The 16649-nt window shown below is 50.0% G+C and overlaps 1 protein-coding gene across 26 annotated transcripts in view; it reads left to right on the top strand.

Moving 5' to 3' along the window:
- Window positions 1–16649, top strand: part of TPCN1 (two pore segment channel 1) — a 60559-nt gene that overhangs the window by 32563 nt on the left and 11347 nt on the right. For 21 of the 26 annotated variants that reach the window (XR_015144602.1, XR_015144603.1, XR_015144598.1 and 18 more), the window contains 14 exons: window positions 1547–1723; window positions 2142–2255; window positions 3054–3184; window positions 4550–4638; window positions 6665–6699; window positions 7244–7302; window positions 7550–7649; window positions 9935–10051; window positions 10331–10455; window positions 11258–11306; window positions 11788–11851; window positions 13077–13121; window positions 16065–16121; window positions 16527–16580. Coding sequence is in view for 18 of the 26 variants with exons in the window: in XM_086348091.1 (XP_086204217.1) it covers window positions 1547–1723; window positions 2142–2255; window positions 3054–3184; window positions 4550–4638; window positions 6665–6699; window positions 7244–7302; window positions 7550–7649; window positions 9935–10051; window positions 10331–10455; window positions 11258–11306; window positions 11788–11851; window positions 13077–13121; window positions 16065–16121; window positions 16527–16580 (1216 nt within the window). In the remaining 8 variants the exon portion in view is untranslated. Of the gene's footprint in view, window positions 1–1546; window positions 1724–2016; window positions 2256–2771; window positions 2916–3053; window positions 3185–4549; window positions 4639–6664; window positions 6700–7243; window positions 7303–7549; window positions 7650–9934; window positions 10052–10330; window positions 10456–11257; window positions 11307–11787; window positions 11852–13076; window positions 13122–15993; window positions 16122–16526; window positions 16581–16649 lie in introns of those variants that run through there. The other 5 variants (XM_086348099.1, XM_086348100.1, XR_015144604.1 and 2 more) reach the window with 4 other exon arrangements.

Raw genomic sequence — 16649 nt, forward strand, 5'->3', positions numbered from 1 at the left:
GTTCTCCTGACTCAGCATCATTGGTGTTTAGGACGGGATAATTCTTTGTTGTGAGGGGCTGCCCTGTGCATTTTAACAGCATCCCTGGAACTGACCCTCTGGATGCCAGCAACACCCCCCAGGTGTGACAACTACACGTGTCTCCAGCCCTGGGGTGGAGTCAGGGGAGGGCAGGTGGTCAACACTGCCCCCAATTGAGAAGCACTGAAGCAAGGCAATGCATGAAAAGTAAATGCTGTCTATGTGTACGCTGCTGGATGGGGTACTGAGGTGATGAAGTTGATGAGGTGGGACCTCTTTTACTTAGACCTGTGCCCACCAACCTCAGGGAGGCAGTGAAGATCCCCTACCTCCCCCAGAAGACCGATCCTAACAGGGAGGGTCATCGGCTTGTATTCTCAAGTGGACCATTCCCCAGGCTCCATCATTTGTTTTCTGCATCATCAGCAGGAGGCCAAGAATAGACAGAACAGGGCTGCTGGAACCAGGCTGCCTGGCTGTATGGGCTTGGGTGCTACGGAAGTTCCCTGTCACTGCTGTCAAATGAGAAGAAATAGAAGCACTTGCCTGGAAGGCAAATTGTCAGGACTGAAAGGAATGTCGGGGCTCAGTGGAGGGCACTCAGTGGGGGTCAGCCGCTGTCTCGTTACTGTTGGGATGAAAGCATCAAGGGCTTAGGAAATAAGGTGGAAATAGAGTCAGTTAAGAAGTAAGGGGACTTCCCTGTTGGTTCAGTAGTTGAGAAGACTTTGCCTTCCAATGCAGGGGGTGCAGATTCCATCCCTAGCTGGGGAGCCAAGATCCCATATGCCTCATGGTCAAAAAGCAAAAAAAAAAAAAAAAACAAAACCCACATAAAACAGAAGCAATATTGTAACAAATTCAACAAAAACTTTAAAAATGGTCCCACATCCAAAAACTCTTTAAAAAGATAAATGGGATGGGGAAAGCTGAATAAACCAGGATTTTGATAAAGGGACCCTCAAGCTTTCCCCTCAATGTTACTAGCTTAAAGTAAATAATAACAGGTCACCTCTTCAGGGAGCTTTCCGTGTGCCAGACACTGTCCTAAGAGCCCTGGGAGTAAGTACGGTCGATCGTTAACCCATGGATGGTTGTAAAGGTGAAAGAACAGTTTCCATGTTGCCCAGGGAGAAGGGGGCGGAGCCAGGACACAGTCATGACTAGTTTACCCCAGACCCCGGGCACTTAACATCCCACACCTGAGAGTGAGACTTCGGTCTCAGAAGGGACCAGATGCGCCCGCTTCCCTTTGATCTCTTGCGCGTTTTATCCTTTGAGTCCTCCGACTAGTTTTGGAAAGAAGCAAGTCTTTGAAGCCGCATCAGTGGCAAGGGCGAGACCTGAGGGGTGTGCTAAGCTGTGAAGAGAATACTTAATTTTCCGTCCTCTCTGGCCTGAAGCTCCACCCACCTGCCAAGGGCCCGCCCCTTTCCCCCGCCCACCACACGTCCCACATCCCCAGCCACTTCTGCATCCCAGGCGCACTGCTTCGTGCGGGCTCACGCGACTCTCGCTCTTTCAGGAAGGCGAGAATAACGACAAGTTCTTCACCCACCCCAAGAACGCCAAAGCTCTGGCGGCCTACCTCTTCGCACACAACCACCTCTTCTACCTGATGGAGCTGTCCGCGGCCTTGCTCCTGCTGCTGCTCTCCCTGTGCGAGGCTCCCGCCGTCCCCGCGCTCCGGCTGGGCATTTACGTGAGTGTCCCGGTGGCCGCGAGCCGCGGCTCTTTGGGGGTTTCGGGGGTGGGAAGGCGGGCAGAGTAACTCAAGCCTGAAAGGGAACATTCTGGAAGGGGAGACACCCCACGGATTTCAAACGGGGAGGCCCTGGGAGTAGCTGGCTCACCAGTCTTGCCTGGGGTCCCCGCCCGAGGGAATGCACCACCCCCAGTCTCCCTGGGATTCCCTTCCCTTGTAACTTCCAAGGAGGGGCAGGGGCCGCCCTCGGACTGCCTCACTTAGGACCCGTGGCCATGCTTTGGCTCCAGGTGAACAGCATACCTGATCAGCAGTCCCGCCCGCTGTCTCCAAAGAAAAGCCAGCAGGTGCGCTCACTTCTCCTACTGGGGAGTGGCTGATGACGCTGCGTCTCCTTCACGCCCTGTGGCTGCAGGTCCACGCAACCCTGGAGCTGTTCGCCCTGGTGGTGGTCGTGTTTGAACTCTGCATGAAGTTGCGGTGGCTGGGCCTTCACACCTTCATCCGGCACAGAAGGACCATGGTCAAGGTGATGTGTTCATCTCTTTCCAGCATTTCCTTGTCAACTTCAAGCCTGTATCCTCAGTTCAACTGCAAATCCCCCATGCGCTGCGAAGCGTAACTCTGGGTCCCGGAGCTCACCATGCTTCCAGCTTTGCTCTGGGTGTCACGGTGGTGCTAACAGTAGCTAACATGATCCGGTATTTAGTTCAGGCCAAGCACCAGCGTGGTGACCTTTGTGGGAAATGTATTACTATTCCTAGTTTACATCCAGCCAGTTGCAAGAGAATGGGATCTGGATCCCGGAGAGCTGGGATTCCAAAGCAGCCTGGTGTGGCCTCCACAGCCGTGCCAGTCAATGCCATATTGTCCACTTTCTCTGTAGCAGAGAGAGACATAGGTTGGGATATGTCAGAGTGGTATTTAGCAGTGTCAGAAGCGCACACACTTGACGGGGAGGATGTGCCCAAGGAATTGGAGATCAGGATGTGCCGAAGACCCCAGGGGCCCTCAGGGGGTAGCTAGAACCAGGGGGTGGGTGGCTGCGGCCTGCGGAGTGGTGGTTTTGTTCAGCGGGTACCCTCTAATGAGCTGCTGGGAGCATCGATCACCCTGAAGCTTGTTCTCCTGGGCCAGCAGCAGTGGACTTCTCTGCCTGATGTTGGGGGCCTGCCTGATGTTGGGGGAGGTGAGAGAGGGCGAGGGAAGGGCTTCTCTGGACTCCCCTCCGGGATGGGGAGGACTGGCGGGGGCCAGTATCTAGCCGGCCCTCTGTTTGGGCCTGGGGCGCAGGGGCTGACAGTGCGCTGTGCCCGGCCTCCCCCAGACCTCCGTGCTGGTGGTGCAGTTCGTGGAGGCCATCGTGGTGTTGGTACGGCAGACGTCACACATGCGGGTGACCCGGGCGCTGCGCTGCATCTTCCTGGTGGACTGTCGGTACTGCGGCGGCGTCCGGCGGTAAGGCCTGGGGAGGAGCTGCTCACTCAGGTGCTCTCACGGCCCAACCTGGCCCCCTGGGTCCGTGGTGGCGCAGGAGCCAGTGAGTCACTTAGTGAATAGGTCCCTCCTGCACTTGGCTAGGTCACAGTCCTGATCACTTCCCTCTGCCATTCGACCCTCACAGAGAGGAGGGTGGGCCTCCCACTGCAGGGCGCTCTCCCATCATTACCTGTGCTTCTCTGGGGCTCCTGGCACAGTATCTGCCCAAACACAGCCTGCAGCAGGAGCTCAGTGAAGTCTGCGCGACTCAGCAGGCAGTCCTGACACCTTCCCTGGGACTGGGGGACTGAACTCAAAACAGGCCATTAACCTAAGTTCAAGCTGAGTTTTTTTTTTTAAATGATTTTGTTTATTTTTTGTCAGTGCTGGGTCTTCGTTGCTGCACGGGCTTTTCTCTAGTGGCAGTGCGAGGGCTTCTCATTGCCGTGGCTTCTCTTGTTGCAGAGCATGGGCTCTAGGCGCTCAGGCTTCAATAGTTGTGGCTCTCCAGCTCTAGAGCACAGGCTCAGTAGTTGTGGTTCATGGGCTTAGTTGCTCTGAGGCATATAGGATCTTCCCAGACCAGGGATCGAACCCATGTCCCCTGCATTGGCAGGTGGATTCTTCACCACTGAGCCACCAGGGAAGCCCCTGACTGAGTTTTGAGAATCCATCTAGAAAACCTGTTGGCTGGGGTCCTGTGAATGAGAGCGGGCTAGCCATTCACTCTTGGTGAAGCTGCTCAGTCGTGTCCAACTCTTTGAGATCCCATGGACTATGGTCTACCAGGTTCCTCCATCCATGGAATTTTCCAGGCAAGAGTCCTAGAGTGGGTTGCCATTTCCTTCTCCAGGGGATCTTCCGGACCCAGGGATCGAACCCAGGTCCCCCTCATTGCAGGCAGACACTTCACCGTCTGAGCCACTGGGGAAGCCCATGGGGTCACTCTTGGTTCCCTGTCTGCAAAACCGGAGACACATGTCCTCGGACTGAATGGCCCTGAAATGTCTTCCTGCATACCGTGCAGACTGACCTTGGCACCTGAGGCCATGTACCCGGCCCTGGCCTGCCTGTTCCATCCCTTGCAGGCACTTGCCTGCTTGGGCTCAGTAAGCGCCACGCCTGCCCTGGTTCTTTGCCCATCACTGCCTGAGTGGAAGTCCTAGGAGATCACTAAGCATGCCGTCACAAGCCAGGGTGCGGTGGGATTTAGCGTTCCAGGGGTTGGGAGCACCAGGCCCCCATCTCAACAGGGCACCCCTCACTGAGCAGTCCCAGACCATGCCCCTGGGCCCTAGCCCACCGCCCACCGGCCCTCAGCCTCCTGGCCCTGTCTCCCCACAGCAACCTGCGTCAGATGTTTCAGTCCCTGCCGCCCTTCATGGACATCCTCCTGCTTCTCCTCTTCTTCATGATCATTTTCGCCATCCTCGGTGAGTTTTTTCCTGAGCCCCAGTACGCGGTCTCTAAAAGCAAACTCATCGTTGAGAAAAAAGGCACTTTGATGGTTTTAGAAATTCTGGAAGGTTTTCAGAACGATAGAAACACTTGTGGACTCCCGCTTAGGAAATGCGGTATTGGGGGGAAGAAAAAAATAGAAGCCACCTTTGTAACCTTTCTTGATCTCAGTTCCCTTTTGCTCCCAGGGGTGCCCCCGGCCTTTATTCACGCTGATGCGTGGAGATGTAAGCCATTCATTTTCACTACAGTGTCGTGATCCAATACGTGAATATACCCACGCTTATTTATCACTTCCTCCGTTGGTGGGCATTTTCCTCTATTGCAGATCACATTGCTGCGAACATTCTCCTGCCTTTCCCGGTGCGCACACAGGGGAGTTTCTCTACAGCATATGCCTGGGACCTTAGGGTCGACATAGTTCAGCTTCACTAGGTGTTAAAGCAAGGTCATGCCCTTTCTAACACCGAGGAGGCCTTGCCTCTTCAGATAAGATCAAGTATTGATGCAACTCCCACATTCAGACATGGGCTTTAGACAGTGGCAGTCTCAGAACACGGCAGGGGAGCCCAAGGTCCCTTCCCTGGTGCTCAGATGGCAGAGACAGTGGAACCAGAGGGCCGTGACTCTAAGGCCCCCGCCAGTGCTGAAACCCCCAGACTCTCGTGACACTCTGTTCCCTGAGCCATTGACTCCCACCTACCCCACCCCACTCTGGATAGAATTTCCTTGGTGTTCCGAGGGGCTGACTTCCCTTAGGGGCAGAGTTTCAGGATTTCAAGGACTCAGGGGAATAGCCCATTGCAAGAGGGAGGAAATTAATGGTGCCCCCACCTTGGACCCTCAGCTGCAGAACAGTGGGGTCCCTTTGAAGTTGTTACTTGGCTGTCATGTTCAAAACCAAAGATTGCAAACCAGCAGTCTGGGTTCCAGACCCAGCCTATGGATGAGTTTTTTTGGTCTGAAAGTGTTGAGCCAGCATTTTATGTTTTGTTTTATTAAGTTTTTTTTTTTTTTTTGATGTGGACCATTTTTTAAAGTCTTTATTGAATGTGTTACAACATTGCTTCTGTTTACATTTTTTTGGTTTTTGGGGCACGAGATATGTGGGATCTTAGCTGCCTGACGGGATTGAACCTGCACCCCGTCCACTGGCAGGTGAAGTCTTAAAAAAATTAATTTTTATTTTTATTTAATATATATTTTAAAATGTTTATTTATTTGGCTGCTCCAAGTCTTAGTTGCAGCGTTTGTGATCTAGTTCCCCGACCAGGGATCCAACCTGGTCCCCTGCACTGGGAGCTCAGTCTTAGTCTCTGGACCACTGGGGAAGTCCTTTGAGCCAGCATTTTTAAAAACTAGATTTTTTAACATGAAAATACAGATTTCCAGCCTTAAAATCTTAAATTTTTTTTTAAACTTCTATTTTTTTAAAAAAAATTGACATGTAATCGACATAACACTGTATTAGTTCCAGGTGTACAGCATAATGGTTTATTATGAACATAACTGCAGAATGATCTGGTTAACAACATCATCTTTATACATACTTATAGTTTTTTTTCCCTTCTGATGAGAACTTTAAGATCTACTCTCCCAGCAACTTTGAAACACACAATAATGGTATCATTAACTAGAGTCACTGCTTTGCACATCCAGCCTTTGTGTTTTTTGGCTGCACGGTACAGCACATAGGATCTTAGTTCCCTGACCAGGGATCCCCAGCCCCCTGCAGTGGAAGCACAGGGTCCTAAACGCTGGACCACCAGAAAGGTCCCCAACTAGCCTTTTTTAATAATAGCTACAGTGGTGCTTGGATCACATTCCCGAATGGCAGCAGGTACCTGGTGCCTTCAGTCAGAGCATGCGTTGTGCTCTGCCTCGGTCCCCACCACACCCTATGCTTTCCCTCTGCCCACTGCTCTCATTTACATTTATTTGTATTGACATCTGGGTTTGGGACTTCCGCTCTAACCTATGTTTCCCACCACCTTCTTCTAGGTTTCTACTTATTCTCCCCTAATCCTTCAGACCCCGTAAGTAATCAGTGCGTTTGTCTGTGTCTTGCTGTATGTGGGGCCTTTTCACTTCAGGCCAGGCGGCTGGACTGACCTCCCCGCCGCCAGCCGTGTTAGGAAGGGATGCCCTGCTTGGTTTCTCATCATCGCTTATGGCACCTGAACGTTCAGTTCCTTCTTTGAGCGCCAAGTGCATCCCCTGTCCTGTCGTTGAGAGGGATGTTTCCAGGATCAAATCTGGAACACTGAAACATTTTGGCAGAGGAGTGGTGGAGGAGAGCCCAGCTCATTGTGCAGAACATGTGATTCTCTGGGAGACAAGTCCCAAGGCCAAGTGTCTGCTTCTGCCAGAAGCATTGAGCTCAGAAAGGAGGCGGCCTTGGACTCCGAGTTTGCTTGTTCCTCTGCCATCCTTCAGGGATCCCGCGGGAGGAGGAAGGGGTGGGTGGGATGGGGTGGGGGAGGGCAGGGCTCTGGAGATGACCCCCTGCACACACCCCGTTCCGGTGGTGTGTGCCGTTGGCTGTCACCCATGTGTCCTCTGGCCCTCCTGTCCCCACAGTACTTCAGCACCCTGGAGAACAGCATCATCAGTCTGTTTGTCCTTCTGACCACCGCCAAGTAAGTTTGGGCTCTGCTTTGGCTTCTGCCTGCCCTCTGGTAGTGCCCAGGGTTGTCTCCTTTTCAGCCAAGGGTATTCCACGTCTTGGCTCAGACGGGTGCTCAGGGCCACCATGAGGGATGGGAGTGGCCTGGTGAGCTGAGAGTAGGGGAGGGGCGGGGGAGGAGCAGGCAGAAAGAGGGATGTCCTTAGAGAAAGCAGAGACTGGCAGACAGGGGCCTTGCGGGTAATGCTCTGCAAATACAGCTTCCCAGACGTGATGATGCCCTCCTACTCCCGGAACCCCTGGTCCTGCGTCTTCTTCATCGTGTACCTCTCCATTGAGCTGTACTTTATCATGAACCTGGTGAGTGGCCTTGGCTTCTGTTCTGTGGACCAGCCCCAGCCATCGCCGTGCTGGGCATCGTGGGGATAAAGTAGGGGTGGCCATCCACCTCCGAGGGCGGAACACAGGGGAAGGAAGTCCTGGACCCTAGTCAGGTGTGGTGTGACTAGGAATGCCCTGTCAGGACTTGAGTTCAGCCGGTTACCAGCAGTAACTAGCCTCTCTGGGTTAGTGCTGCTGCTGCTGACAGTGCTAGAGCTTGTCATTCGTTCGCTCACTTTTTCATTTATTTGACTGCACTGGGTGGGTCTTCATTTCGGCCTGTGGGATCTTTAGTTGTGGCATGCGGGATCTAGTTTCCTGACCAAGGGATTGAACCCGGGCGCCCCGCGTTAGGAGCACAGAGTCTTAACCACTGGACCACCAAGGAAGTCCCAGAGCTGGAGTTGAAACCAAAACTACCCTGGAACCTTTTCCTTCTCAGGGCGAACATATAATAACTGGAAAAGCTGACACTTATGAAGCCTTAGTCAGGTACTATGCCGAGTGCTTTATGGATAGAGGTTAAATAATTTAACACTTAAACCCTAGATGTCTGATTATGATTCTCAGTTTATAGCTGAGGAAACTGAGGATCAGACCGATAGGGTGAGTCAGCCTTGCCTGCACAGCTCGGGTGGCCAGGTGAGCTGGTCTGATTCCAGAGCCCTGCTCTTAACCACCCCATCCCACTGCACGCACATGCCAGGAATGTCCTGTGTATTTCTACCCTGTTTATTATGAACCCCTGGGAAACCCAATACAGAACACGTTCCTTTAAGGACAGTGTGTAGTCCCTATGCACACTGGGAACTTTGGAGGTGTTTTTGGAGGCTCGACTGGCCACCAGGAGTGTTCCTGCCATCAGCAGATCACCTTCTCCCAGACCAGGCCATCAGGCTGGTGCTGAGACCAGAATTATAAGGAAGAGGACTTACCATGTCTTGCATTTATTTTTATACTTCTGATGAGCATCCCCAAACCAGTCACCACAGTCAGGCCCGGTATAGAAATGGAAAACACTTTCTCTGGGGGTAGACTTGTGCTTTTGCTGCTAAGTCACATCAGTCGTGTCTGACTCCTTGCAACCCCATAGACGGCAGCCCACCAGGCTCCCGTCCCTGCCTTAAAATGTGATGTCTTAAGCAGGAAAATATTTTCTTTTTTTAATTTCTCAAGACCCAAAATAAGTATGTTGGATATCTGTTTGTATATCTTAGAGTTCTTTTGTACCGTTGTTAGTTTAGAATCCTAAAAATAGCGTTATGTGTAATTATTTGCTTTAACAGGTATTTTGAACTGTGAAAATACAGGGTATGAGTCAGCCATTGGGGGCCCAAACCTGGCCTACCACCTGTTTTTGTCAATAAAGTTTTATTGGCACATGGCCATGCCCATTCATTTGCATATAGCCTATGAATGCTTTCATGCTACACCCACAGGGTTGAGTGATTTCTACAGAGACCATCTTGCCTGCAGAGCCTCACATATTTGCTCTCTGGCCCTTTACAGAAAAAGTTTGCTGACTCCTTTGATCTAAAGGGAAATGTAGGGGGCCAGTTTGAAGGGATGGAAAGGGAAATGTAGGGGGCCAGTTTGAGGGGATGGAAAGGCAAATATATTTCAAAATATTTTTGAAATATTTTGAAAGAAGCCTCAAAAAGGCTTCTTTCAAATTCTGCTCCCGCCCTCCCATCACCCTCTGATAACGCAGGCTGTGTTGTCTACATGCTGACTTTGGAACTGGGCACTTCCAGAACCTTGTGCCCTTGGGTGCAGGCCACCTCTTGCCCCTCATTTCTAGGGCCACACAGACTCAGCAGGAGAAGGAACATGGGGACAGGGGAGGAAGGGACAGCGATGTCCCTCCCTGCTCTGAGGTTGGGAGGGCACAGGATGGGCACACAGCCTCCCCGGCCGTCACACAGAGCTAAATGGGGCAAAGGCCCCAGCGTGTTCCCCTCACAGCTTCTCTCCCCTTATAAAACTGCCCAGGCAGGGATGAGCTATACAGGCAGAGAAGAAAAACCGGGGGAAAATGTAATAGTGTTTTCACAAATCTGTAGAGGGGAAATTTACAAGCGGCAATGAATGACCTTCTCCTAAGACTTGGAGATGAACTTCCTACACCTGGCCAGGGGAGAGGCTCTTCTCAACCTGCCTTCCTAGGGTGGCTGGAGGAGCGCCCTCTGGAGGCTGGGGAACTGTTCCCTAGCTCCCTGAGGCCCAGTCGGCATGGGTACCAGGTCTCTGCTCTTCCCTCTCAGCTCCTGGCCGTGGTATTTGACACCTTCAATGACATCGAGAAACGCAAGTTCAAGTCTTTGCTGCTACACAAGCGAACTGCCATCCAGCACGCCTACCGCCTGCTTGTCAGCCAGCGGGTAGGGGGGTTCCAGGGGCTGAGCCAGGGAGGGCGGTTGGTCCTTGTTCTCCTGCCCTTCCTCCCCCTACCTCCACCCCACCTCCCAATATCTGCTAAGCGTAGAAGGGACAGCAGCTTCAGAAACCAGGGGTCCTACCCTTGGGAGAACAGAGAGAGAACAGGGTGCCCTGGGATCCCACGTGATGCAGGACATCGGGCATGGCTCCCCCCAGGGGAAGGGGCAGCTGGACTCTGCGTTTACCTGTGTTCCACGTGGCCATCTTCCCTCTCTCCCCAGAGGCCTGCCGGCATCTCCTACAGGCAGTTCGAAGGCCTAATGCGTTTCTACAAGCCCCGGATGAGTGCGGGGGAGCGCTATCTCACCTTCAAGGCCCTGAATCAGAGCAACACGCCACTGCTCAGGTGAGGGATCCCAAGTGGGTGCAGTACAGCCGAAGGAGGCCTTGACAAGAGGCTCTGGGGTGCCTGGCGGGCAGAGAGGCCCTTAGACACTTAGTTTTCTTTGCAGAGCGTTTTCTGCACATAGACCCTATTGCTCAGGATTCTTCTTACAAATGACAGAGTCCAACCCACGTCCAGTTTAAATTCACAACAAGAAAGGAATGTATTGGCTAGTAGAATGGACTGGCCCAGCTGCTCACCCTCGAGCCATGAGCAAGCTGGGTAGTTGCATGTGAACAGATCCACAGAGCACCGTGAACAACACACACACACACACAGCCCTGGCACAGCCTCAGAACGGGCCCCGAGCTGTCCATGGTCAGTCTTGGTCTTCTGGCTGCTGATGACCAAAACCCTTTTCTTTTCGATTTGAGAAGCAGCAGGCCTGCTGTAGAGATGAGGGTGAGAGAGTTCGGTCTGGGCTGACCTCTCAGCTCCCGTTGTTCTAGTTAGTCCTCTGCCAAAGGATGCTCCATCCTTGTCTGACAGTGGTAGTCATTCGGGGGCTGGCTCTCTGGGGAACGCAAGCCAGTGGTAGTCAGTGTAGACTGAGAGGATGAAGTATCAATAGTCTGGGGGAAGGAGGAGATGAAAAGCCAGCAGGTACCCGTCCCCTGGGCCCCAATGGGCTGGGACTCTCAGATGTCACCCCCTCCACCTCTCGAAGGTGACCGTAGGCAGGTGGGTGTGAGAAACACTGAAGCTCTGTGGGAACGTACCCTGATTTTTTTTTTCTTTTGCCCTTTCTTGTTGCTTATGACAGCCTGAAGGACTTTCATGATATTTATGAAGTTGCCGCCTTAAAGTGGAAGGTGGGTGCTCTCCAGGGAGGGACCAGGCCGACGGTTCCATGGGAGGGGGATGAGGCCGGTCCAGCTCTCGGCTGGGCGCCATGCATTGTAGAGAGAACAGGTGGCCCCCGGCCAAATCTGCCCATCCCCCTGCAATATGCCGTCCCGGTTAAGAGCCCTGAGTCTCAGACCCCATTAGTCGCTGTGTGGCGTCCGGCAGGTTATGGAACCTTTCCGAGGCTTGTCTCGCCTGGGAAGTGGGGCCATGAGAGCCCTACCCTGCTGCGTTAGTTTCAGGATCATGTAAAATAATGCCAGTGCACAGCACACTGCAAAGGCCGGCAGGCCTCGGCTGGCTTGGTTGTTCTGTAGATCCCTGAGTGTTTTCATGGTTTCCCGAGTTAGTCAGAGAGCAGGAAAGGAAAGCGGCACCCTGGTCCCCAGGGCTGGGATCCAGTCCCTGGTCCTAACTCTCTCCCCCATGGCCCTGTTCCTCGGTCAGGCAAAGAGAAATAGAGAACACTGGTTTGATGAGCTTCCCAGGACAGCATTCCTCATCTTCAAAGGTAAGGCTGACCTGAACGTTGCGTCCTGACTGCTGGGGACGAATGGAGGTTTCCAGAGGCCACTGATGAAGATTTAAAGAACATGACCAGAGTGGGTGGGTGGGTGTGTGTGTACACGCGCACATGCATATGAACTGTCTGTGTGTGTAAAAGAGAGTGTGATGACCCCAGCAGAGAATTAGTATTGGACTAGGGAGGGAAATCAGTAACGTAAAAACCAAACAAAAAAGAATTGTGGGTTATTTTTTCGACTACTATTGAATAGTTCAATCAATATTGAACTATTATTCGTTGAAGGAAATGTATACAAAGTTAGATAATTAGAAGAAAAGGAACGTCTCCCACACAGAGATAATCAGTATTAATTTTCTGATGTGTTTTCTTTTGTTACGGGTTATTTTCTATGCCTTTTAAAAACAGTAGAGGGGATTACATTATACATTCTCTTGTGAAACATGCCTTTTACAATAGAGTTTTTACCTTCCTCTTGTATCAGGATATATAGTTAGTGTATCTGATCAATGCTTGTATCATATAAAATTAAAATTTTTAACATCTGAGTCCACCGTATCATTTACCTAGTAGTTTTCTCTGAATTTCATGCCAGTTTTGAAGTTCCACACAGGATATGCTTAGCTCACAGGGGTTACAGTTCAGCTGTTTTGAACAAGAGTTAAAATGGCCAGACTCCCCTGGCGGTCGAGTGGTTAAGATGCCGTGCTTCCAATGCAGGGGGCTCAGGTTCTGTCCCTGGTTGGGGACGTTCCCCGTGCTGCTCAGTGTGGCCAAAAAAAAAAAACCAGTTAAAATGGTATATCCTATTTTGGGATTTCTCCCAAGATAGGATAGAACTTTGAGCACAGCTGTTACTATTCCATGTTCTTTAGCAAGTTTTCCATTCCATTGGGAAGATACGTTATTCAAGTGGATGAGTAAACAGCGCCAGGTCTAGGCCAGGAGCAAACTTGAAGTTTCAGGAGCAGCCAGCAAAACCCTGTTCTGTTCTGTCACAGCTCCAGGTTGCCCAGGCTCTTCCCAGAGCAGTTGTTGCCAATGGCAGTGTTGTCCAGGGGCATAAGAATGGGCGTTCCTCTGAGAGCAGGCCCTTCCTTTTTCATCCCCTGGACATAAACACCCCATTTGCTTCCATGCATGACATATGTGGTTGGTGATTATGTACTTACACGTGAAAATTTCACTGTTACCATTTCTTCTCTTCAAACAGGAATTAATATCCTTGTGAAGTCCAAGGCCTTCCAGTATTTCATGTGTAAGTGTGAAGTGCCACAGCTCTAGGTCTCTGTCTTCCTGAGTCTTACTGCTCCAGAAGGTGGAGGGGCGAGGGCTAAGTCATGCCATTGGCTTTTCATCATAGAAAATTCCAAGCACGTGTGATGGTGGAGGGGCTGTGATGAGCAGCCATGTACCCATCCCCCAGCTTCAACAGTGATCATCTCCTGGCCAGTCTTTCTCGTCCATCTAATCCCCTCGTCCAGTTCATCACCCCTTCTCCAGACCTGGGGTTTTGGGAATCAAATTCCAGAACCACAGATTGTGGTTGGTTGACACGTCACTTTGACCTGTTTTAATCTGTAGGTTTCTCCCCCATCCATTTTTTCCCTCTTGCAGTATTTAGTTGAAGAAGCAGGATTGTTTGTCCTTCAGCCTTGTTTTCGCATGTTCCTCTGTTGCTTATGTCCTGTAGTTTGGTAGTTAGAACTACAGCTGTGTTGTCCAACATGGCAGCCATTAGCCACACATGGCTATTTGAACTTAAGCCAACTAAAATTACAAATTCAGTTCCCATCACAGTAGCCGAAGTCTGAGCACTCAGTAACCACATCTGGTTAATGATGACCAGTGGGACTGCACAGATGCAGACTGTTCTACTCATCCAGGGGTTTGGTGGGATTCACCCTTTCTGAGGAGGTCTGGTTCCATTTAATGGGAAATGGTGTTTAGAGATCACAGTCAGAGATGCTAACAGTACGTGTTGCTTGGAGTTGGTTATTGTTTCCATGGTAGGTTTTTTTTTTTTTATAAAGATAAACTAGCTTGTGAATTTTTCTTGATATAATTTTGGACTATAGGATTTTTACCTAACTCCATCATCCTTTCATATCTAAATTCCCAGGCTTAAAATCCTAGTTCCCAGCAATACTGACACAACCACTCACTGGCTATATCTCACAGTCCACACTGTGTCTCCACACATAGTCCACTCTGTGGACTCGACCCAGTCCACATGGAGTCTCCAAAGAACAATACCAACACAACCCTAACCATTGAAATTGTTAGAAACACCACTGCAGGGACAAACATTTAGATGACTACGTCTTAAGGTCAGCCGGAATAGTTTTTCTCCACGTGGGTACGTCACCATCTAGATGCATGTTTAGATTTATTTCAAAAAAATTTTGCTTTTTAATGTTTCCAATGTTGTGTTGGTTTCTGCCTTTCAATAACACGAATCAGCCATAATTATACATATATCCCCTCCCACTTGAACTTCCCTCTCCTCCCATACCACCCCTTTAGGTCACCCTAGAGCACCAGCCTGGGCTCTCTGTGTTAACGGCAGCTTCTCACCAGGGTCCACTTTACACGATAATGTGTCTGTGCTCTTGTTTTCTCTCCATGGTCCCACCGTCTGCCTCCCCCACTGTGTGCACAAGTCCATTCTCTACATGTGCATCTCCATTCCTTCCCGCAGATAGGTTCATCAGTGCTGTTTATTTCTTTTTTTAAAACAATGTTTAGGGGACTTCCCTGGTGGCCCAGGAGTTAAGACTGTGCTCCCACTGCAGGGGGCGGGGGTTTGATCCGCGGTTGGGGGAACTGGGAGCCCACACGCTGTGTGGCACGGCCAAAATAAAATGAAGTGATGGAGCATTTAAACATTATTTTAGAGATTGCTTTTTACATTTAATTTTGCTGTATAATTATGTAAATACATATATATATGATTACAAGTCAGATCTACCAGACAAAATATATTCAAGGAAGTCTCATTTAATCCTGTCACCTCCCCCAGTGGGTAACTTGTGTTATACTTTATGCTTCCATTTTTAAAAACTAAAGTAGGTGCATATATGCACATTTTCCTGTCTTAAATAAACTAGCACAGTTTATACACTTTTTTCAGCTTTGCTTTTTTTCAGTTAACAATATGTCCTAACGACCACACCATATTAATACATAGAGATGTTCTTCATTTTTTTAAATATTTAAGTGTTTAATTGCTGATGATAGTTTTTTCTTTCTTTTCTATGGATATGATACATTTACTTCATGAATTTTTTTTTAACTTGTTTTATTTTTTTTAATTGTGAAAGTGTGATAACACATTTACAGGAGACTTGGAAAATATAGAACAAAATTACATATGGTTCCATTATATGTTACAATTATATATTACATTATATATTATATATTACAATTAAGTAGATACATTAAGATTTTTAGTTGGAGTTTCAATATCAAACTCTTCAAAAATTTAGTGATATAGATAGAAAAGTAGAAGGATATAGTGGACCTGAAAAGCCCTATGAACCAGTTCAACATAATTAAGATTTATGGTTGACAGTATACCACTTCATGGATGTACTCATAGTTTACTCACCCAGCCTCCTGTCCATCATTTAGGCTGTTTCCAGTTTCTTTGCAACCACAAATAGCTCTTCAGTAAACAGCTTTCAGCATATGTCATTCTGTTTTTGCCAGTGTCTCATTGGGGTGGATCCCATAAGTGGGATTGCTAGACGAAAGGCCAAGTGCATGTGCAAGTTTGCTGATTAGTTCCTGGAGTCACTGAAAGAGCAGATGTCTCTAGGGAGAAACATGTCAGTACTCAAACCCTTTGTATGTGGTCCATCTTATACATCAGCTTGGAATAAGCTGCAGGTTTTATGGAAACAGTTTTTAAAATTTTTATCAATTAAAATAGTTTCTACTGTACTGGAACATCTTAACGGGTATCCCTACAGTGACAGAGAGCATGTCTTTAGAAATCTGTAGCTGTTTTCTAAGTGAAACCACCGGTCGATGTAGCTCATGGTAAAAGCAGTCAGCAGGAAGGCACCTGTTATCTGGGTGTAGGGAGCCGCCCTGCATTCTCTCAGAGTTGCCTATAAACTAACCAGGGGCTGCAGCTGTGACCTGTGGATTTCCGCACCCACCTGTGCTCGCTCTCTCATGAGCCTGTCTGTTGCAGATTTGGTGGTAGCGGTCAACGGGGTCTGGATCCTCGTGGAGACTTTCATGCTGAAAGGTGAGCCCGGCAAGGGGACTGTCCTGTCCTGTGGGTACACCTGGCCCACCTGTTTTTTTTATTTATTTGCAACTGTGCTGGGTCTTTGTTGCTGGGTGTGGGTTTTCTCTGGTTGTGGAGAGTAGGGGCTTGTCTCCGTTGCGGCGCACAGGCTTCTCACTGCAGTGGCTTCTCTTGCCATGGAGCACGGGCTTTAGGCACGTGGGCTTCAGTAGTTGCTGCATGTGGGCTCGGTGGTTGCGGCTCCCAGGCTCTTCGAGCATGGGCTTAGTTGCTGCCCTGCATATGGGATCTCTCCCAACCAGGGATCGAACCCATGTCCCCTGCACTGGCAGGCAGATTCTTAACCACTGGACCAGGGAAGCCCCTCGCCCACCTCTTCAACTGCTGCCCCTCTTCTTACAGGTGGGAACTTTGTCTCCAGGCACGTGCCGTGGAGTCACCTCGTCTTTCTGACTAGTAAGTTTCTGACATGGCCTTGGTCTTGTCCTCGCCACTGGCTGGAACCTCCTTCTGGGTTAGGGTCTC

The sequence above is a fragment of the Bos grunniens genome, chromosome 17 (assembly GCF_055505025.1).
Source record: "Bos grunniens cultivar Pamir isolate PY7600 chromosome 17, Bosgru_T2T1.0, whole genome shotgun sequence".
NCBI lineage: Eukaryota > Metazoa > Chordata > Mammalia > Artiodactyla > Bovidae > Bos > Bos grunniens.